At 42.9% G+C, this 23,553-nt stretch overlaps 1 protein-coding gene across 1 annotated transcript in view; it reads right to left on the bottom strand.

Annotated features, from left to right (window-relative positions):
• pid1 (phosphotyrosine interaction domain containing 1) overlaps positions 1-23,553 on the bottom strand; it is a 125,411-nt gene that overhangs the window by 70,777 nt on the left and 31,081 nt on the right. The window contains exon 2 of the mRNA XM_041204093.1: positions 7,629-7,775. Coding sequence (XP_041060027.1) covers positions 7,629-7,775 — 147 coding nt within the window. The remainder of the gene's footprint in view (positions 1-7,628; positions 7,776-23,553) is intronic.

The following is a 23,553-nucleotide window of genomic DNA, read 5'->3' on the forward strand; positions in this document are numbered from 1 at the left end:
ACATATTGTGCTACTGACAAGTATTGGCAAAGAAAAGCTGCTGTTGCTGTAACATACAAACCCTCTTGACCCTTACCTTACAGAGAAAGCAATTGCAAATAGGTCTTTATTCTCTTCATCAGTGGATGACCCTGATTGACATTTTGCTGACTCTATCTTGTCAGATGGGGAGCATAACCCTGTTAACAACTCAAGCCTAAAATATTTGCATGAACTATATGAACCACAAAATGCCACCCAATCTAAACAAGTCAAGTCCTTGAGGGTAGAAGTAGCACCATAACGAACATAAGATCAGAAGATAAAGCTAAGAGCTACCACTCAGACCCTCAAGCCTGTGCCAACATTAGGATCAGTGCATCAACTCCAGTCATCTGCCTTTGCTATGTTATCCTATGATACCCTGATCTAACAAAAATCAACTTATCTCAGTCATGAAAATTTCCATTGGCCAAGCCTCCACAGCACTTTTTGAGACAGAATTCCAGATTTTCATTGCCATTTGGATGAAAGAGCCCTCCCCGATTTCACTCCTATTTGGCTTAACTGTAATTTTAAGACTATGCCTTCTTGTTCTGGGCTCCCCATCAGAGGAAATAGCTTCTCTTTGAAAGGTAACGCTGTTAGTTGCAGGAATTTTGCATTATTATTGTATAAACCGTGTTCCAAGGTACTGTTGTTGAAGTAGGGATGAAGCATGAAAACACAAGATTCCTCCTTCCTGCAATGCTCATTAGAGCCACAAGTGTCTTGAGATTCTTTCCACAGAGCAATAATATGTGGCCATCTTACAAAAAATCATTTGAATTCTTGCTTTTAACCTGCAAATCTTATTCTCGGAATATAGGCTATTTGTGTTCATGGATGTTCATAAAATTGGCTGATCAGATTGTGTGCAGGCTGATGCTTTTCCTACGTTATAACAATAACTATACTTCTTAAAAAAATACCCCAAAGCCCTGTGGGATGTCCTGAGATTGTCAAAGGCACCATATAAATGCAAGTCTCTTCTTTTTTAAAAATAAGTTACCTGTACCTCTTTGAAAATATTTTGCAGTAGCCACCCCAATTAGTGTTGATCTATTCTAAAAGCTCTTAAATTTATCATTACCAGCTACAAGACATTCTGTCAACTTAAATTAATCTGCTTGCTACCCTGTATGCCCTAATGTTTGCCTTGTAGTTCTTACTAATGTGTACTAATGATCCAGCTTGTAAAAAGTGATGCATTCTGTATGAAACATATGCAAGCTGCGCTTGTGTTGCCTTAACATTCCGATAGCTTGCAATACTTTTTTTTTAATCTCATAAATTTTCTGTCTTCCCCTTTTGAAGACAATGGCTTGGGTTTTTTTTTAAATAATGGCAAGGCAATCTGAGCACCCCATGGTTATGATGTAAATCAGATAGCAGGTTCTGGCCTCTGTGCATGCACAGTTAAACACGGAAATCAGAAAGCTGCTGTCTGATTTTCCCTGCTCCTCCACATGTTTCACTAAGAGACTCTGCATTCAAACCCATGGAGGGTGTGAAGTTGTGATACTTGGCCAGTAGTTATCCACTAAACTCCCCAGAATATGTTTGTGTTTGAACATTCAGTTGTAAGCAATTTTTTTTAACAGTGTGATAAATCTTAATTACTGTCAGGTTTTTCTGGCACTAAAAATGGACCTGGCCCACCTACCCCTCCAATTTTACCAGCGGTGGGGGAGGCATGAGGCTGCCCACTTGCCCCAGGGCCAATTGAGGATTTAAGTGGCCAATTAATGGCCACATAAGGGCCTGTTCCCACAGCGGGAGAGGCTGACGCCGTGTCCAGCCCACCAGATGAAACCTGGCCAGAGAAGGGGAGGGAAAGCCACCTTTTCAGGCCCCCCATATCATCTGAGACCACCCCCCTGACAAGGTATTTCCCCCAGCATCCATCCATCCCCACCCCGCCCCCCCACCATCTGTCCATCCCAGCCCCTGACTCCCTTGCCTGGACTCAGTGGGATCCCACACTTACCTTCAGGGCCAGCTCCAACGCAGCACTCTTCTCTCTGAGACACATTGCAGTCCTAGCAATGGTCACCGCTCCCAGTGGCGCTGTTGGGGCAAGAGTTCTGCCAGGAATTTGATTGGCTGTCAGCTCTCAGAGGCAGGACTTTCTCCCCAATGGTGGTGGAAGTCTTGCTTCAAGCCAACAATCGGCCCGACGGCTGTTAAATGGCTGTGGGAACGAGCCAACCAAGCGGGGTGGTGGGCTCACCCTCGACTTTTACACCAGGGGTGAGGAAACCCCTCCAGCATAAAATTAAGCCCATAGTAATCATAGGTTGTGGCTTGAGAATCCATGAAAAGCCTGTGGGTAGTTGTATAGAATAATTTTTGGGGTTGATCCCGATCGGTGACTGCACCTTTGTGGGCAAGATTAACAGAATCCTCAGACACACCTGTAAATCTTGAGCTCAATCCTCCCTTCAGTCGAAGACAACACCCACCTCCAACAAACATCACTGGATGGCAATTCGAAGTGGCAACATGTGCTGAGTCTTTTCAGCTTTATAATCCAGGGGTGCTAAAGCCAATTATATTACCCCTGTTTGTGGTCTGGCTGAGATCAACTAACTAGGATGAGCAACCAACACTGCGACCTCCTCAGCCCCTTCTGGCTCTGTTCCACATGGCTCAGCTAGCCAATGAGCAAATGCACTGACTCATTGCGGGGAGGAATCACAGTCCTGTAATTACAATTACAATTACAATTTTTTGCTTGTATAATGCTACAAAACGACCCTGTTTGACTGTTTAATTGCAATAAATTAGAAATAAAGGAGAAACTGAAGTCACTTTAGGCCCATACTTCTGGAATCGCGGTAAAAGCTTTCTTTAAATTTGTTTGTGGGTGACACTAGCAAAGCCAACATTTATTGCCCATCCCTAATTCCCCTTGAGCTTTTAGTGGGAATCACATCGTCGGAAAATGGGGATAATTTTCAACTGCACCACATGGTGAATAAACTTGCCTGGTGGATTGCCCTCTCATTGTGCAACCTGCTAGATTTTCATCCATCTGGTCAATGCCCAGGGGTCAAAGTTGAGAATTATGCAGTATATCTAATTTGTGCTGTTTATGGTAGACTGGCCGGAATGTTGAACAAAATGATTTCTGATCAATGTCACTGATAAGTCCCAGCAGCAGCGGAGCTCAATAGGGGTTGTTGCTAGGACTACAAGCAATCCCAAGAAACATAGAAACTAGGAGCAGGAGTAGGCCATTCGGCCCTTCGAGCCTGCTCCGCCATTCATTGTGATCATGGCTGATCATCCAACTCAATAGCCTGCTCCTGCTTTCTCCCCATATCTTTTGATCCCTTTCACCCCAAGAGCTATATCTAACTCCTTCTTGAAAACATACAATGTTTTGGCCTCAACTACTTTCTGTGGTAACGAATTCCACAGGCTCACCACTCTCTGGGTGAAGAAATTTCTCCTCATCTCAGTCCTAAATGGTCTACCCCGTATCCTCAGGCTGTGACCCCTGGTTCTGGACTCCCCCACCATCGGGAACGTCCTTCCTGCATCCACCCTGTCTAGTCCTGTTAGAATTTTATAGGTTTCTCTGAGATCCCCCCTCACTCTTCTGAACTCCAGTGAATATAATCTTGACCGACTCAATCTCTCCTCATGGGCAGGATCTTCCTGTCGGCGAGCGGGGGGTGGGGGGGGGGGGCCCCCGCTCGCCGACGCGTAAAATGACGCGGGTGACATCGGGCGGAACTCTTGATGTCACCACGCCCCATTTAAATTTTCCGGTAGGCGGGGGCGCAGTAAAACCAGCTGTGTGCCCGCCGACCTGTCAATGGCCAATTGAGGCCATTAACAGAGTCATTAAAGTAATCAATGGACCTGCCCGTCCAACCTTAAGGTTGGCGGGAAGGCCAGGAGCCCCGGCGAGAACTAGAAAAAGCATCAAACCTCATCCACCGGCGGATTGAGGTTTCATGTTGGTTTTTTTTATTTAAGTTTTTAAAAACATTAAGGACTCGTCCCAACTCATGTGACAGTGTCACATGAGGGGACATGTCAGGAATTTTTTTTTCTTTTATTTTTGATATTTGTGACAGAACAGCTGATCTTCCTGAGGCAGAACTTAGCCTCAGAGAGATGAGTGCAATCTTACGTGCGCATGCATGGGATCCCACCCCACTATCCGCACAGGGAGCGCATAGCACTTCTGTGTGGATGTCGCACTGGGCGGGCCTTAATTGGCCCACCCACGTAAAATGGTGCTGCGCCCCCGATTGGGAGTGCGCCTGTGCACATCCGCAATTTAACTTTGCCCCCGATAGGGGGAAATCCTGCCCCATTTGTCAGTCCCGCCACCCCAGGAATCAGTCTGGTGAACCTATGCTGCACTCCCTCTATAGCAAGAACATCCTTCCTCAGATAAGGAAACCAAAACTGCACACAATATTCCAGGTGTGGTCTCACCAAAGCCCTGTATAATTACAGCAAGACACCCCTGCTCCTGTACTCGAATCCTCTCGCTATGAAGGCCAACATACCATTTGCCTTTTTTACCGCCTGCTGCACCTGCATGCTTACCTTCAGTGACTGGGGTACAAGGACACCCAGGTCTCGTTGCACATTTCCCTCTCTCAATTTATACCCATTCAGATAATAATCTGCCTTCCTGTTCTTGCTACCTAAGTGGATCACCTCACATTTATCCACATTATACTGCATCTGCCATGCATTTGCCTACTCACTCAGCTTGTCCAAATCACACTGAAGCATCTCTGCATCCTCCTCACAGCTCACCCTCCCACCCAGCTTTGTGTCATCTGCAAATTTGGAGATATTACATTCCATTCCCTCATCTAAATCATTAATATATATTGTGAATAGCTGGGGTCCCAGCATCAATCCCTGCGGTACCCCACTAGTCACTGCCTGCCATTCGGAAAAAGACCTGTTTATTCCTATGCTTTGTTTCCTGTCTTTCAACCAGTTTTCTATCCAAATCAATGCACTACCCCCAATCCCATGCGCTTTACCTCAACACAAACTTTTATAGTCAGTTTTTATGTTCCCTGCAAGCTTACTCTGTACTCTATTTTCCCCTTCTTAACCAATCCCTTGGTCCTCCTTTGCTGAATTCTAAACTGCTCCCAATCCTCAGGTCTGTTGTTTTTTTTTAGCCAATTTGTATGCCTCTCCCTTGGATCTAATACTATTTCTAATTTCCCTTGTAAGCCATGGTTTGGTCACCTTTCCTGTTTTACTTTTGTGCCAGACAGGAATAAACAATTGTTGCAGTTCACCCATGCGCTCTTTGAATGTTTGCCATTGCCTATCCACCGTTATCCCTTTGAGTAACATTTCCCAGTCCATCATAGCCAACTCGCGCCTCATACCATCGTAGTTTCCTTTATTAAGATTCAGGACCCTAGTCTCAGAATCAACTAAGTCACTCTCCATCTTGATGAAGAATTCTATCATATTATGGTCGCTCATCCCCAAGGGGCCACGCATAACTAGATTGCCAATTATTCCTTTCTCATTACACAATACCCAGTCTAGGATGGCCTGTTCTCTAGTTGGTTCCTCAACGTATTGGTGCAGAAAACATCCCAAGCACTACAGGAATTCCTCCTCTATGGTTATTGTTACTAATTTGATTTTCCCAATCTATATGCAGATTAAAGCCACCCATAATTACAGATGTTTCTTTATTGCATGCGTATCTAATTTCCTGTTCAATGCCATTCCCTACATCACCACTAGAGTTTGGGGTCTATATACAACCCTCGCTAATGTTTTCTGCCCCTTAGTGTTTCTCAGCTCTACCCATACAGATTCCACATCATCGGAGCTAATATCTTTCGTCACTTTCCTCAGAAGATGATCATGGTGACCAGACTCTCAAGTGAATCCCAGGGTTTTTGGACGAGGAGGGATTGTGGATCCTAGGGTGGGGGGTAGGGTGGGGAGACACAAAGATGGGGGAGTCCCATCTTGGGAGGTGTGCCCCCGATGTGCAAAGTCACCACCTAAAGGAGGTACACCCCTACCTTCCAGCCTTTTTATCTCAGATGGTGAAAAAGCAGGCTGGTCACTTTCCTTTTGCCTTCCACCGCCCACATTACCCTGGCAGCTGTGGTGGAATTAGGCCTTAAAGTGGCTATTAATTGGCCTGTTATGGGCCTCAGTAGGCATAAGGGCAGTTCGGCTGGCTGATGCCTTACCTGCCCACTGTGTTATGGGGAACAGCTCAGGGGTTGGCAGGAAGGGTGGGGTAGCTATGCAGTCTATCTTATGTTCCCACACCAGCCCCCACCTGAAACAAGCCCGGCGAGGAGCCATAAAAGTCCCCTTCCCCCACTCCTCCCACATTACAGTTGGCAGAGCAAGGTGACTTTTATCCTATCAATATGGATTCACACCATAGAACAGGTAAAAGGGGAACATGGTACTCAATGAGACGCTTATCCTCACCTTCCCTGAAGGTTTTTATCATTGTACCTAGTCCCACTATACTTCATTCATAGAATGAATCTGTGGGGGAGGTGGTGGCATTATGGTATTGTCACTGGACTGGCATATCAAAGACCCAATGTAAAGCTGTGGGGACCTGGGTTTGAATCCTACCACAGCAGATGGTGAAATTTGAAGTCTAAAAAACCTGGAATTAAAAGTCTGATGATAATGACCATTGTCAATTGTTGTCAAAACCCATCTGGTTCACTAATGACCTTTAGGGAAGAAAATCTGCTGTCCTTAACTGGTCTAGCCTACATGTGACTCCAAACCTACAGCAATGTGGTTGACTCTTAAATGCCCTCTGAACAAGGGCAATTAGGGATGGACAATTCATGCTGGCCTAGCCAGCAATGCCCACATCCCATCAACAAATAAATTTTTAAAAAATGAGTAAATGTTTATTTGCCACAGAATAAAGAAAAGAGCACACTGATAATGATGATAACTTTACACATTTTAAAAACTTGGACAGTTAGAAGTCTTTTCCATTAAAGCTTTTGTTGACACCCATGTTATTTACAAAATGGAGGAATGATTTAAACTATCCCTTTCCGAGATTCTGAGGAAAGGATTTCTGCTGAATTATATTTCAGTCGTAATTCTCACAATCAGGAGTTTAGGGAAAAATTAAACTGTTTCTTTATTTTTCAATATTTATCATTGGCTTTAATAACCTCAGAGCCAACAGGGAATTGCAAGGAGGCTGGATTGTACCCAGGGTTCCTCACATCCTTCATTTTCCTGCTGGCTCTGCAAGCATTCTCATCTTCTCCCAAATAAAAATCTGCAGGGAAAATTATAAATGTAAACACCAACGGAACAAGTAACTCTATGCGTGTAATAGTCTGAGGTAACGTCTAAAGACTCAACAACCATTTACCTTTGGTGTGCTCTGAAGAGGCCAGTTGTCTGTGATGGATACTGGTGCTCTGTCCAGACAGTGAATGTTACACTGAGGTTAGGAAGTAAAAACAACCATTTTCTTGCCCCAGCCAGTGAAAAATTGACAGTAATAAACAGCGCATTGTTACTCTGAAGGTAATGAAAACAAATCTCATCAAGCAGCTGTCTGCACAATTTCTAGAACAGTTTAAACAAACCTTGCGTTCTGTGTAAGACTGGGCATTCTTCAGAGGAGCTGTGGGGGACAGTTCAATGGCTTCTGGTTCGTGAAAGATGACGGTTGGTAGAGGCTCCTTCCGAAGTGTCAGAACATTCAGTTTTGTTTTCAGCATGTTCTGAAAGTGCTGGAATGCAAAAGAATGAATCAAATATAGTAGATGAGTGATTTTGAGCTAGCGTTAACTGCTTAAATAACATTGGGTCTCCCTCTAGAAAGGGATCCTTATGACGAGACTTCAACTTTAGAAGTCATTCTTTGTAACTGTCAACAAAAAGCAATTACCAGATCAAGTGCCTCAGGTTTTTCTGGATGTTAGAATATAAGCAATATATAATGGATGATCCTTCACAATGCAGTGAATAATGGAACTTGGCAGATAATTGAGAGTCTCTGACTTTGCTCTTGCACCTATGGTGCATCAACACTTAGGCATGGAATGAGGCCAGTGAAACATTTCCAAAAAAAATTGTTTTTGTTACTAACAATGAGGAATGAAATGCTACTGAAACATTGTGCAATGGGAAAAGTCTTGCGTAAGGGTTTACCCAGCAAGTATTTTGATCGATAATCTAGAGAGCAAACAACAGAAGTACAATGAAGGAGGCACTGGGTGTGCTAGTAAAACTCTTATACTTTCATCTTAGTCCAGTTTGAGGAGGGCCATTTTACTGATGGCTCCACGACTACTGTTTCTCAGTGAATGTGTACAGTTCTGGACTGAGCTGTGTGAATGGATTCCCTCAAGTCTTTGTGTAGCAATTCTCTGATATTAGGTTGGTAATTCTTCCGTCAATGGCACCAGTTAGAAGTTACATCTTGAGGAAATGCAGTTTTGTGAGTTATATCCTAACTCTATGGGACAAGGCAGCCTCAAATCCTTGAAGGATCTTAAAAACCTTTTTGAGATTTTGGATTAATGTACACTAAAGACATACATGGACACTTGTAAATTCTAAGGATTTTATTTTGCCCTACAGGTTTTTATTAGATCTCAAATAACTATATACTCCATTGGATTTTAATTCTCAAGTATTACATTTCCCTCGTATACCTTGAACTAGCATGTACCGGACAATCATAAGTCTGTGAAGTCCGAAAGTGGAATATTATAAAAACATATGGAAGCACGATGCAGTCCTCCTCTTGACCTTTTCACTAAGTGAAATCAAAAATCATGTTAGGAGACCAATATATCATGAATTTCCTGTGCCTTTCACAACTAGAAATATTCTTAAACCAGTATTCCAGCAAAGAAAAAGGCAGAGGTTTAAAGCCACACCAGTTTGTCAGTGTCCACATTAGAGATGCTCACCAGCTGCCTGAGGAATTTTAACTACTGACAAGTTCATCCCAAGATCTTTCAAGATGTCTTTGCAAGTTAAAAAAACAAACAAATCCTAAAAGCATAAAATAACTAAAACTAACTCAAGCTTTCCTTTATATAAACATGAGTATGAACTGGCAAGTTTGAAATAGAAAAACAACATCACAAAGTGGTAACATGGTTTGGGGGCTCTTAATGCCAAACTGGGTTAGAATCCTATCCTTCCACCTTTTGCACATAGGTTTGAAACTAGCCCAGACTGATTGGCTGTAAGGATCCTCTGTTAGCTAGGTTGAAACACTCTTAGCCTAGTTTCTAGGACCATACTTCATAATTTCCTATTGCCCATTACTATTGCAATAACCTATATATCTCACTTAGAGACTGTCAACAGTGCTTGATGTGTTAAGTTGAGATGACACAGTGGAAAGACGGGGGACGAGAGCTACTCTGAGGTTTTATAGTTGAGGAACATTTCTGGAGAATTGCAGAGTGAGAAAGCTTTATTCCCCCTTTGGACTGGTGCTATATGTGACCTGGTAAGTTTTGAGATTGACACCGAGGGGTCACAACCCTAGTTTTCCTGATATATAGGATAAACTAATGTCTTTAGTTGGTTGAAATTAATGGACTGCTGATTAAATTGTGAGAATGCATGGACCAGAGCATGATTTCTGAGAATGCACTTTATGTTGTAAACCAATATCAAAATACGACATCAACAACTTGTATTTCCATAGTGCCTTTCAGGTAATAAAACATCTCAAGATGCTTAATAGAAATGTGACATGGAACCACATAAGGAGATATTAGAAAAGGTGTCCAAAAACTTGGTCAAAGGTCAGTTTTAAGGAGCATCTTAAAGGGAGAAAGCAAGGTGGAGAGACAGAGAGGTTTAGGGAGGGAAACCCACTGATACTGACTCTCCTATACATGAACCTCGATTTTGTTAACCAGCTTTTTATGTGGTACTTTGTAAAACACTTTCTTAAATTCCAAATAGACAACATCCACCACAATCCCTTCATCAACCTCCTCTGTTATTTCATTAAATAATTTAATTAGATTAATCAAACACGATCTGCCTATTACAAATCTGTGGTGGCTCTCCTTAGTTAACTTAAATCTCTCCAAGTCTCCAAGCACCTGTTAAATTTTTCTTCATTGTTTCCAAAACCTTACCTATCACTGATGTCAAACTGACTGGCCTGTAGTTACTGGGAATGTCTTTAGACACTTTCTTCAACAAGAGTGCCACATTTGCCACTTTCCAATCTTCTGGGATTTAGGTTGCCTGTTTTGCACTAGCAAGATGGGAATAATACTTCCAAATTTTGTGTTGCGATCTGTTGCACCCAATCAATACTGGAAGTGTACTGGATGCCATTTTGGTTCAGGTGGCTTTTACTCGTCCAGGACACCCAACAGAAACACATGTTGGGCTCCTTAAATATGCACCAGTTGTCGAATCCCAATTGCAAAAATCAGACTATTTTGAAGGCCGGGTCTCATTCACATGTCAACAGTGAGCTGCGCTGCCCAATATGTCCCACTGAAGCGTGTCCGTTCCAGCCTGGCGTAATGTCGGTGACCCAGAGGCTGACCCTGCCTATGGGAAGGAAGCACCGGGAGGAATGGTGTGAGGGGGCAGGGCCTGCAGTGACAGCAGCCCATGTTAGCCTTGTCGAGCCCCAAAGGCTTCATTCGCTACTGGCTCTTCATTGGAGCTGGGCAGAAGCTACACGAATGTACAGAAGAGCTTTCAAGTAACAAAAGAAAGGAATGGTTATGATTAAGCTTTTTGATGCAGAGAGCACACCTGGAGCTAATTAATGAATCTTTGAACAGTTATTTATGAGGTGAATGGAGCCCATTTCTCCCTTATTCATTTCTACACTTGGACTCATTTCACAAGATTAACTATTACTGAACAGAAATAACAAGTGTGTATCGACAGCTTGACATTTTCTATTAGTCCACAGCTGCTGAGTCTCCACAGCATAGCAGGCCTTCAGCATTGACTTAGCTCAATGCCATGTAAGCCATTAAAACCGCATTAGGATACTTGTGCGGCATTACAATGGGAAGGATATGGATTCTTTTATGTCTTGAATCTGAGTTCACTAGTCGAGCAAACTCGAATTGCACCCCTTCATATACACTTGTTAGTTGATGCTCGCTATCAATAACGGAGAGAGACCGACATAAGAACAAACTGTTATTGTTTATTGCAACAGAAGGCAGAGCACTAAATCCTTGTGTGCTCCCACAACCACCTCCAGCTCTAGACTTACAGTTAACCAGTAGCCCGCGATGTACAGTGATTGGTCAGTACTGTCACATGGTTAGGCATTGCATTCTCTTAAAGGTACATAGTACTCCACTTTAGCACAGATTAATTGACTTGGAATATTGTCACTGACATTATTAGGCCAACACCGATCCTGGTGAACATTCAGCCCCAGACAACATCACCAAAAACATACTAAATATTCACTGGTGGCTGTATGTAGGTCCTTGAAATAGGCAAGACAGTCCATTTTTAAAATTTTTTCATGGGGTGTATACTCTGCTTGCAAGGCCAGCATTTGTTGCCCATCCCTAATTGCCCTTGAACTGAGTTGCTTGCTTGACCGGCGGGCAGTTAAGAGAAAACCACATTGTTTGGGTCTGAAGCTGCACATAGGCCAGACCTGGTGAGGATGGCAGATTTTCTTCCCTTTACTGAGCCAGAAAGGTTTTTATAACAATCGACAGTAGTTGTCATGGTCACCATCACTGAGGCTAGCTTTATCGTGCAGGGCCAGGATTTTACAGCCTCACTGAGGCATATCTCCCCCTGGGTGGATGTGGCAGGCCACTTAAATCTCCATTCAGTTCAGCAGGACCGTAATATCCCACTGGGTGGCAGGGGCCGTGAAATCCATGAAATTTAAAAAAAAATTAATTTAAATTCCATGGCTTGCATGGTGGGATTTGAACCCATATCTCCAGATTATTAGTCTGGGCTGTTAGATTACTTGTCCAGTGACATTACCACCATCTCACCCCATGGGAATTGCTTTCAAACATTTCTTAAATTATCCTTCTAGATAAGGCACAATGTTTCTGAAAAAAATAGTTAGCATCTCATATTTAATTATGCCAGTAATATTTTGCATGATATCTTAATTCTTATCTTTATTTTACATAAATGATTCACAAGGTACCAGTAACTTCTTGGATGTAGATTCAAACAGTTACAGTAAACATCTTCAACCTGGCGAGCCAGTTTCACATTCCTTCTACAAACCAAAAACAAAAATACCTGGAAAAACTCAGCAGGTCTGGCAGCATCTGCGGAGAGGAACACAGTTAACATTTCGAGTCCGAATGACCCTTCAACAGAACTAAGGAAAGATAGAAGAGAGGTGAAATATAAGCTGGTTTAAGGTTGGGGGGGGGTGGTGGGACAGGTAGAGCTGGATAGAGGGCCAGTGATAGGTGGAGATAACCAAAAGATGTCACAGACAAAAGGACAAAGAGGTGTTGAAGGTGGTGATATTATCTAAGGAATGTGCTAATTAAGGGTAGAAAGCAGGACAAGCAAGGTACAGATAGCCCTAGTGGGGGTGGGGTGGGTGATGGAATTGAAATAGGCTGAAAGGCAGAGATAAAACAATGGATGGAAATACATTTAAAAATAATGGAAATAGGTGGGAAAAGAAAAATCTATATAAATTATTGGAAAAAAAATAAAAAGGGGGGATCGGAAAGGGGGTGGGGATGGAGGAGAGAGTTCATGATCTAAAATTGTTGAACTCAGTATTCATTCTGGAAGGCTGTAAAGTGCCTAGTCGGAAGATGAGGTGCTGTTCCTCCAGTTTGCGTTGAGCTTCACTGGAACAATGCAGCAGGCCAAGGACAGACATGTGGGCATGAGAGCAGGGTGGAGTGTTGAAATGGCCAGGGAGGTCTGGGTCATGCTTGTGGACAGACTGAAGGTGTTCTTCAAAGTGGTCACCCAGTCTGCGTTTGGTCTCTCCAATGTAGAGGAAACCACATTGGGAGCAACGAATGCAGTAGACTAAATTGAGGGAAGTGCAAGTGAAATGCTGCTTCATTTGAAAGGAGTGTCTGGGCCTTTGGACGGTGAGGAGAGGGGAAGTAAAGGGGCAGATGTTGCACCTTCTGCAGTTGAATGGCAAGGTGTCATGGGAGGGGGTTGAGGTGTAGGGGGTGATGGAGGAGTGGACCAGGGTGTCCCGGAGGGAACGATCCCTCCGGAATGCTGCCGGGGCGGTGAAGGGAAGATGTGTTTGGTGGTGGCATCATGCTGTAGTTGGCAGAAATGGCGGAGGATGATCCTTTGAATGCGGAGGCTGGTGGGGTGATAAGTGAGGACAAGGGGGACCCTAACATGTTTCTGGGAGGAAGAGGAAGGTGTGAGGGCGGATGCGCAGGAGATGGGCCGGACACGGTTGAGGGCACTGTCAACCAGCATGGGTGGAAAACCTTGGTTAAGGAAGAAGGAAGACATGTCAGAGGAACTGTTTTTGAAAGTGGCATCATCAGAACAGATGCGATGGAGGCGAAGGAACTGAGAGAATGGGATGGAGTCCTTACATTCCTTCTATTCCTCTGACTCCTTCCTTCTGTAATATATGATCTGTGCCCAACATGTGTGAAGATAGAAAGGGGGTCTCCCATTGAATGTCTGTGCGATTTTAATGAAAGTGTGTCTCAACCGCACACTATGGACTGGATTTTCCTGCGGGCGCAGGATCCTGATGTCAGGCCCATTTGGGGTCCTGATGTCCGCCCATGTTGTCAGTATGCCCGCTGGTGCAATTTTCCAGGAGGGGTCCTCCTAATTCACCACCTGCATATTTGTCACTCCATTAAGAACAGTGTGTGGGTACCCAAGTGCCTCAATGTTGAGGTACCTTTGGTTGTCTGAATTGAAGGCAGTGAATAAAGAGGCCTGAAGCTGGCAGGGCCTTTGGGGTGGAGGGGAAACCCCTCCAGAGGAGAATTGATGGAAGCAAAAATACCGGCGCCATCATTAAATGACCCCTAAGTGGGCCTTCAATGGACTAATTGGTTGCCTGCCCCCATGGAGTGGGCATCAGACCTAGTTCTCACTAGGAATGTACTCTGGAGGTGGGAATGCAGTGGGGAACTGTCCCAATGTGGCTCTCCCCTATTTTCCCACAACTACCGTCAGTTTCCAGCCACATTTCCGTGGGGCCAGGAAAATTCATCTCTACCTCACTTCCTGTTTGCTGTGCAGAGGCTCAAACTGATGCAAAAAGGGGCTTGTGTAAAATGCTTGATATGAATCTCTTGCTTATCAAAACTGTAAATAGGTGTTTATTCACCAACACAGTAAAGTCACAATTCCAATCAGATCTATCATGCACAGCTCCAACAGTTCAGCAAAACAAACTACACAGAACAGAACTACAGAGCAACACAGACAAGAACACAAAATGTCACCTTCCAGCAGGGAGGAGGTGGCATTGTGGTATTGTCACTGGGCTAGTATTCCAGAAACCCAGGGTAATGCTCTGGGGAGCTGGATTTGAATCCTCACCATGGCAGATGGTGAAATCTTGAATTCAATAAAAATCTGAGAATTACAAGTCTGATGATGAGCATAAAGCCATTGCTGATTGTTGTAAAAACCCATGTGGCTCACTAATGTCATTTAGGGAAGGAAATCTGTTGTCCTTATCTAGTCTGGCTTACATGTGACTCCAGATCCACAGCAATGTGGTTGACTCTTAAAATGCCCTCTGAACAATAAATGCTGGCCTAGCCAGTGATGCCCCCATCCCATGAACAAATAAAAGACAATGCTTCAATCAGTCAACTAATGAAGGGCTTATGTATTTCTACAGCGAATAACAGAATGTGTTTAGGTTTGAGATTAGGGGTAGAGAACACAATTAACAGAACTTTAAAAAGATGCAGAAGGGTTAGCTGATATAATTAGCAAGGAGAAAGAGCATGCAAGAAGCTACGATGGACTGAAAGAAAAACAATGCTGCTGTAGATAGGCAAGAAATATCATAAAAAATGGGAAAAGTAGACAAAAGGATGGAAGTCAACGTTCCAGAAAATGAAGTGAGGATTGAGGAGTATGTATGTGAATGCAAAAAAAAAATTCAGAGCAACATTAGGAGCACAAGCAACTAAAGAGGGATATGATACCGTAGAGGGGAATTTACTGTTTAGTAGACAACCAGTGGAATTTGCAGGCTGACCAACTGGGAGGTGCTACAGGAGGCCCAGAGCATTTTAAAAACCTGGCTTCATTACAAGTAACTCAGTGAACTACTGGTCCCAAAGGGGTGTCCCGGTGCAGCTTGTTAGATTTGGATTGGGTCATCTGGCAGGCAGACAGGTAAGATAGAGTGAATGGGTATTGCTGAGACATGGGAAAGGTTGGAAATGGTATCACCGAGGGATCAGTGTTGAGCTGACTTTTACTCTCAGTTTATGTAGACGATTTGGATTTAAGCATTGGACACAACCTTGAAATTTGCGAACAACATAAAAGTAAGGATAATCTTGTGATGAAAGCAAAATACTGCAGATGCTGGAAATCTGAAATAAAAACAGAAAATGCAGGAAAAATTCAGCAGCTCAAGCCATTATGGCACATTCTAAATCACAGACATCTAACAAATAGGTGGGGCTATAATTCTCTAGTTTTACTGAAAAAAGTAGCTGGGACTATGAAGTGGGGATTAACACTTCATGTTCATGTCTTCAGAATCACAGAATCACCGAGTGCAGAAGAGGCCCTTCAGCTCATTGAGTCTGCACCGACATGTGAGAAACACCTGACCTACTACCTAATCCCATTTACCAGCACTTGGCCCATAGCCTTGAATGTTATGACGTGCCAAGAGCTCATCCAGTTACTTTTTAAAGGATGTGAGGCAACCCGCCTCCACCACCCTCCCAAGCATTGCATTCCAGACCGTCACCACCCTCTGGGTAAAAAAGTTTTTCCTCACGTTCCCCCTAAACCTCCTGCCCCTCACCTTGAACTTATGTCCCCTCGTGACTGACCCTTCAACTAAGGGGAACAGTTGCTCCCTATCCACCCTGTCCATGCCCCTCATAATCTTGCACACTGCGATCAGGTCGCCCCTCAGTTTTCTCTGCTCCAATGAAAACAACCCAAGTCTATCTAACCTCTCTTTATAACTTAAATGTTTCATCCCATGCAACATCCTGGTGAATCTCCTCTGCACCCCCTCCAGTGCAATCAAATCCTTCCTACAATTCCAACATGACCTCCCTACTTTGGTAATCTATGCCTCGATTGATAAAGGCAAGTGTCCCATATGCCTTTTTCACCACCCCACTAACATGCCCCTCTGCCTTTAGAGATCTATGGACACACATACCAAGGGCCCTTTGTTCCTCAGAACTTCCTAGTGTCATGCCGTTCATAATCCTTGTCAAATTACTCCTTCCAAACTGTATTGCCTCACACTTTTCAGAGATGAATTCCATCTGCCACTTATTGACCATCCTGTCTATATCTTCCTGTAGACCAAGACACTCAACCTCACTGTTAACCACCCGGCCAATCTTTGTGTCATCAGCAAACTTACTAATCCTACCCCCCACATAGTCATCTATGTCGTTTATATAAATGATGAATAATGGGGGACCCAGCACAGATCCCTGTGGTATGCCACTGGACACTGGCTTCCAGTCACTAAAGCAGCCTTCTGTCAACACTCTCTGTCTCCTACAACTAAGCCAATTTTGAATCCACCTTATCAAATTATCCTGTATCCCATGTGCATTTGCCTTCTTTATGTCTCCCATGTGGGACCTTGTCAAAATCTTTGCTGAAATCCATATAAACTACATCAGCTGCACTACCCTCATCTACACACCTGGTCACCTCCTCAAAAAATTCAATCAAATTTGTTAGACATGACCTCCCTCTGACAAAGCCATGCTGACTATCCCTGATCAAATCTTGCCTCTCCATGTGGAGATAGATTCTCTCCTTTAAAATTTTCTCCAATAGTTTCCCTACCACTGGTGTGAGACTCACTGTCTGTAGTTCCCTGGCTTATCTCTAAAACCCTTCTTAAATAGCAGAACCACATTAGCTGTTCTCCAGTCCTCTGGCACCTCCCCCGTGGCCAGAGAGGAATTAAAAATTTGAGTCAGAGCCCCTGTGATTTCCTCCCTTGCCTCCCTCAGCAATCTGGGACACAAATCATCTGGACCTGGAGATTTGTCCACTTATAAGCATGTCAACACCTCCAATACCTTGTCACTCCCTATATCAATTTGCTCAAGAACCTTGCAGTCTCTTTCCCCGAGTCCATTACCTTCATCCTCATTTTCCTGGGTGAAGACGGATGTGAAGTATTTGTTCAACATTCTAGCGATGTCCTCTGGCTCCACCCATAGATTGCCCCCTTGGTCCCTAATGGACGCTGCTCTTTCCCTGGTTATCCCCTTCCCATTGATATACTTATACAATATCTTGGGATTTTTCCTACTTTTACCAGCCAGAGCTTTCTCATATCCCCCCTTTGTTCTCCAAATTGCTTTCTTAAGCTCCACCCTGCACTTTCTGTACTCCACTAATGCCTTCGCTGATTTGCTCCCCTTGTACCTGCTAAAAGCCTCTTTTTTCCTTCTCATCGTATCCTGAATATCTCTGGTCATCCATCGTTCTCTGGGCTTGTTACTCCTTCCCATCATCCTGGAGGGAACATGTTGAGCCTGTACCCTCCCCATTTCCTTTTTGAACGCCCCCCACTGTTCCTCTGTAGATTTCCCCACAAGTAACTGTTCCCAGTCTACCTTGGCAAGATCCTGCCTTATTTTACTAAAATCTGCTCTCCCCAATCCAAAACATTTTTTTGCAACTTGTTTGATAACATTGTCAAACAGACAAAAATATACTTTTAGATTCCCAAGAGATTTACAGAACTGTGCATATTGCAGCCTTATGATCCTGTTCAACACTGAAACTGAACATACGGCTATATTAACAAATACATCCGTTTGAAACATGCAGTGAAGCTAAGAATATATGCTCACAGTTATTATCCCTTTGCTGTTTGACTTCCAGTGATAATATTTAATGTACTACTTAATACAATGCAAGAAAATATGACTAATTTTTATTTTTGATCCTTAATGAACTGTCAAGATATTACTTTCATATCTATTTTATGAAGTCATTACACAATTTGATTTGATAGTGCTTATGGGAGTAGATAAAGGAAAGGAAAGGAAATAATTTGCACTTAGATGCTATTTTTCATGACCTCAGGGTATTCCATAGTGTTTTGCAATTAGTACTTTTGAAGTCCCTGTTGTTATGTAAGGAAACAGAGCAACCAATTTGCACACAGTAAAGTTCCACAAACAGCAATGAGATACATCATCAGATAATCATCTGTTTTAATGATGATGGTTGAGGGATAAATAATGCATAATAGATAATACATTAAGCTTTCCTGACATGGCTGTGCTTCTGCTGGGAGCAATGTGGCATTTAAGGTTGAATCAATTTGTTTGACCTTGATCTCAAGTTGAGTCAGAGAAGTGAAGATCTTGTACTTCTAGTTGTTACATTAATTGGAGTTATTGTGGTTTTCTGTCAATCTATTTAAACTGGGACGATGTGTCAAGTAGGCTGCCGTGTACAGGCTACTGACTGCTTGATACTTCTCCAGTTTCAGAAAGAGGACTGGGGTACGATCGCATGGCCATCATGAATAGGTCTATTCCCTGCTATGGCGAATAATGGATCCCCCCAGAGTCGAATGCCATAACAGCCTCTCGAAGGTTAAAGCTTACTACAAAGTCTTTCAATTTGGCAGTTAAACCCCTTCCTGAGCTGTTTTCATCAGGATATGACTCATGCAATGGCACAATCATAAGTGATTCATGGATGAGAATGGGATTGTTTCTGGCAAATGTTTGGAGATCAGATTTTCCAAATATAACCATACAGCTTAGAAGTCAGACACCTTTGTGGAAACACTGCCACATCATTGCACCAGATGGAAATATTTGAGAGCACAGTTCAGCAAAGTGTCTGGAATGCATTTTCTTTACTGAAACACTGTTCAGAATGAACACCGTGCAACTGAAGCATGAGGAAAACAGAAAGTAACAGAATGAAAAGAGAGAAATCCATCTATTTAGTTCTAACTAAAATAGGATTAAGTGTACTATTCAGACATTCAATTTCCTTATCATTTTTGAATGAGTTAATGGATATAAGGTGTGAGTGGAGTGTTTATAACTGTTATGTGTCAGAAATAGCCCTGAATAAGGAGAAGAAGAATATTTAGGCATTGGATCAATCTTGTTGCAAGGATTTTCATGCCAAGGACAAACTGGCTTTCACTGAGCAGCAGCATGCACAGTAGTTTCACCATGGACATCTGCTACTTATTCAGTGACTATCTTGAATCCCTGTTCCTAATTACTACAGCCCTATCAGTAGCAGTCAAGGTAACTACTGTTTTCAGTTTATATGCTACCAATATCTTCTGTTTGAAAGGAGAATCATGAGTCTCAAATTGCAATCGCAATGTGATGGGTTCACATTTACTGAGGCAAATGTAGTTTCTAAGATCAGCAAGGGCACACAATGCTGATCAACCATGTTTCTATTTTACTCAAAACAAAAACAGAATTACCTGGAAAAACTCAGCAGGTCTGGCAGCATCGGCGGAGAAGAAAAGAGTTGACGTTTCGAGTCCTCATGACCCTTCGACAGAACTTGTTCTTATTTCTATTTTACTGCTGTTTTTTCCAGGGAATTTGAATAAATAACACCCAAAAGTTAAAATTACCCCCAGCCATTTTCCTAACTGCAATGAATTGTTTCAGATATCGCTAATATTGTTTTTACTTTGAAAGATATGGAAACATGATTCTTGAAATACATTTAACCCTATGCTAACAGACAACATTGAAACTTTGAAAGCATCCAATATAAGTCCCACACTTGACTAGCATTTAAGCTCAGCAGGTTTCCATGAGCTAGTTCTGACACTTGTTGGAGGAGTTCTCATTACTGGGAGAAGAATCAATGAAGAAACTTATCCAGTTGAATATTACAGACTGAGAGGATTGGATGGTGTGGATGTTAGTCAGTTGTCTTTCAGCTCTGTAATCTGGACTCAAATCTGTCTCAAGTGGACGGGATGAAAATCTCTCTCTGTAAACTGTAAGATCCTGCGTGAAATTAAGTTAGATAATGCCTTGCCAATCCTTGATGGTCCTGGTACAAAACTATCTCTAATTTTGCTCTATTTGGCAATCTCATTTAGCGATGTACATTGGTTGGTTTGGAAATAATGTCACACCTGTCCTGTAAGGAATACCCTCCTAGTGTTGGGAAGAGAGTAAGGGAGCTTTACTCTACATCTGAACTGTGGTATTCCTGACCTGAGAGTGCTTAATGTTGACACTGGGTGCCTGAAGTGGGGAGAGTTCCATCACGAGCATTAACATTCCTCACCTTGGTGACAATATGCAGTAGATGATTCCGGCCCCTGAGTTATTGAAGTACACAATACAAACAGTAAGGGACCCAGGGTTAGAACGATGGGCAGAATTTTCTGCCTGTCAGGCAGGCGGTGTGGAAGTGGGTGGGCATGGCCCCTGATTGGCTCTGCGCTGCCATTTTAGGTGGGCGGGCCAATTAAGGCCAACCCAGCGTGACGTGCGAAAGAGCATGCACACGAAAGAGTGCAGAAATCTCCCTGAGGCACAGAGGTGTCTCAGGGAGATAAGTGTTAAGGTTAAGCAGTTTAATAAAGTGATGAAAAAATTTTTATGACATGTCCCCTCATGTGAAACTGTCACATGAGCTGGGATATGTGTATTAATTTTAATAAAAATTTTTGTGAAAATTTAAAATCATTCATGAAACCTCATCCCACCCATGGATGAGGTTCCATGAAAAATGCGAAGGCCGCCTGGGCTCTTTGCCTGCCCGCCAACCTGAAGGTTGGATGGGCAGCTCAGGTAATTGCTTAAATGGCATTTTAAATGGCCTTAATAGGCCCTTGACAGCTGGGCGGGTGGGCAGCTGAGTCAGCTGCGCGCCCGCGGAACTGAAAATCTAAATGATGTGTGGTGATGTCAGGACGCACATGGTGCATCATTTTACACCTCGGCAAGTGGGGGCGGGGCCTGCTCCCTGAGCCGAAGCTTCTGCCCTACTTTATTGAAGAGGAGAAAAGTTTTTCTTAAGAGAGAGCCCAGTGCTCACTTAATTTAAATATTTATTTATACAACACAATCTACTTAAGGTTTACAATTTATGAGAAATAATACTAGTTCCTAAAGAGCTTGTCTTGAGAGAATGTCAAAACTCACCAGAAATATCAGTGGTAACTGAACATTAGGAGACAAAGGATCATGCTAAATTTCCTCCATAGTTTATCACTCCCCCAGCCATGTCAATGTAGCAACCCATTAAATAGAAGCATCAGATGCCCATCAAACAGCAATCCGATAAGCAAAGAGAATGAAGCAGTGTGGTGTTACACCATGTTAGCTTCCAATGTGCTACGCCACACAGTGGAAAAAGATATTGCAAGTTTCCAGTTTTACAAATGCCATTGGGGGTGGTCATGAGGGTGAACTGTCAGCTGGGAAAATGCTCATTTCTCACTAAAGAGAGGAAGTGAAGATCAAGCACAATGTATTCGTACTTTCTAGAGACCAGCTCAAGAGTACCACTGTCAGACCGTTAAGAATACATCACTAACGCAATACCCGATGTCAAAGAGTGGGATGTGGAAATGGGGAAACTTCTTTAAAGCATGATGACAATCCCTAACTGTCCCCTTCAAACATCTTTGGGCAGATACAACAATAGATACAACAGTAATCCTACTGCATTAATAAATATAAGAACATAAGAAATTGAAGCAGGAGTAGGCCATTCAGCCCTTCAAGCCTGCTCCACCATTCAATGAGATCATGGCTGATCTTCTACTTCAACGCCATTTTCCTGCACTATCCCCGGATCCCTTGATGTTTTTAATATGTAGTAATCTATCAATCTCAGTCTTGAACATACTCAACGACTAAGCCTCCACCACCCTCTGGGGTAGAGAATTCCAAAGATTCACCATCCTCTGAGTGCCGAAATGCCTCCTCCTCTTAGTCCTAATTGGCCTGCCTCTTATTCTGACACTATGTCCCCTGGTTCTACACCCCCCAGCCAGGGGAAACATCCTTCCTGCATCTACCCTGTCGAGCCCTGTGAGAATTTTGTATGTTTCACCTCTCATTCTTCTATTCGCCAGAGAATAAAGGCACAGGCTATATATTCTTGCCTTGCAGGACAACCCCCTCCATCCCAGGAATGAGTCTGGTGAACCTTCATTACACTTCCTCTATGGCAAGTATATATTCCCTTAGATAAGGAGACCAAAACTGCACACATCACTCCAGGTGTGGCCTCAGCAAGGCTCTATATAATTGCAGTAAGACATCTTTACTCTTATACTCAAATCCTCTTGTAATAAACACCAACATATCATTTGCCTTCTTAATTGCTTGCTGTACCTGCATGTTAGCTTTCACAGATTTTCAGGGAGGAAGGTCTAGCCTAAACAAAGTGCCCAAATCCATAGTTCATGCATACTGGTTATTATGAGGATCCAAAATGATTGTTGCTCACTTTTAGTCTTTTTTTTAAAGAAAATATATAATAATTGTGTAAATACAAACAAAAATAACTTTACCTATGAAATTTACCTAACAAATCCATTCCTTCAAAGAGATAATTGCCAGACTGGATTTGTTCACAGGTGTTAACTCCTGAACCACTGAGCAATGCATACGGAACATACTGTCATAATGTTGTTTGAGTTAGTCTGTGCTGTGCTAAATGCTATGTGATTGCAGGATGGGTAAGTTTGCTTCACTATGTTATCAATCACACATCTCTCTCCTCCTCTGTGTGAACCTGGTAAAGTGTCTTTCCTGGGAAACCATTGTGCTAGTCTAAAAAGTCTCAGGCCAAACCTGGACATTCTTCTGAAGTAAACTTGAATTCCCTCATCTGCATTTTTGCAAATTAGTGGTGAAAAAAACAGGGCAGGATGAAACTTAGTGAACAGTTTCCTCCTTCTGCCATTAGTAGTAATATGATAAGCTGTCCACTCATGTTTACAAATTTGCTACAAATAGCAAAAAGTGAAAACCTGCCCTCTTTGGGAGTTTCAAAAATGAACTCGTTGTCTACCATGACAAGACACTTCCGAACAGCCCTCTTGATATTTTTCTTCAATCACCTCCAATCTCCAGAATTTAATGAAACACTTCAGTGAAGCATTTAAAATTAAAATGAACCTCTCTGGAGGTAGCAGCTACAGAAGGTTTGCAGAAAGCACTCCAAATATTGTGTTGGAAGAGACTGAGGCTTCCAGACATTCATTCATATTTCTGGCACTAGTCCACAGACTTCAGTAATGATATGAACAATACCAGCTTTTACTGTATGAGCCTTTGGTCTGCTTACTGAAGGGAATGTGGTTACAGCATTCATTTTGAAAACCGAAGA

Source organism: Carcharodon carcharias, chromosome 2 (assembly GCF_017639515.1).
Source record: "Carcharodon carcharias isolate sCarCar2 chromosome 2, sCarCar2.pri, whole genome shotgun sequence".
In the NCBI taxonomy this organism is placed as follows: Eukaryota; Metazoa; Chordata; class Chondrichthyes; order Lamniformes; family Lamnidae; genus Carcharodon; species Carcharodon carcharias.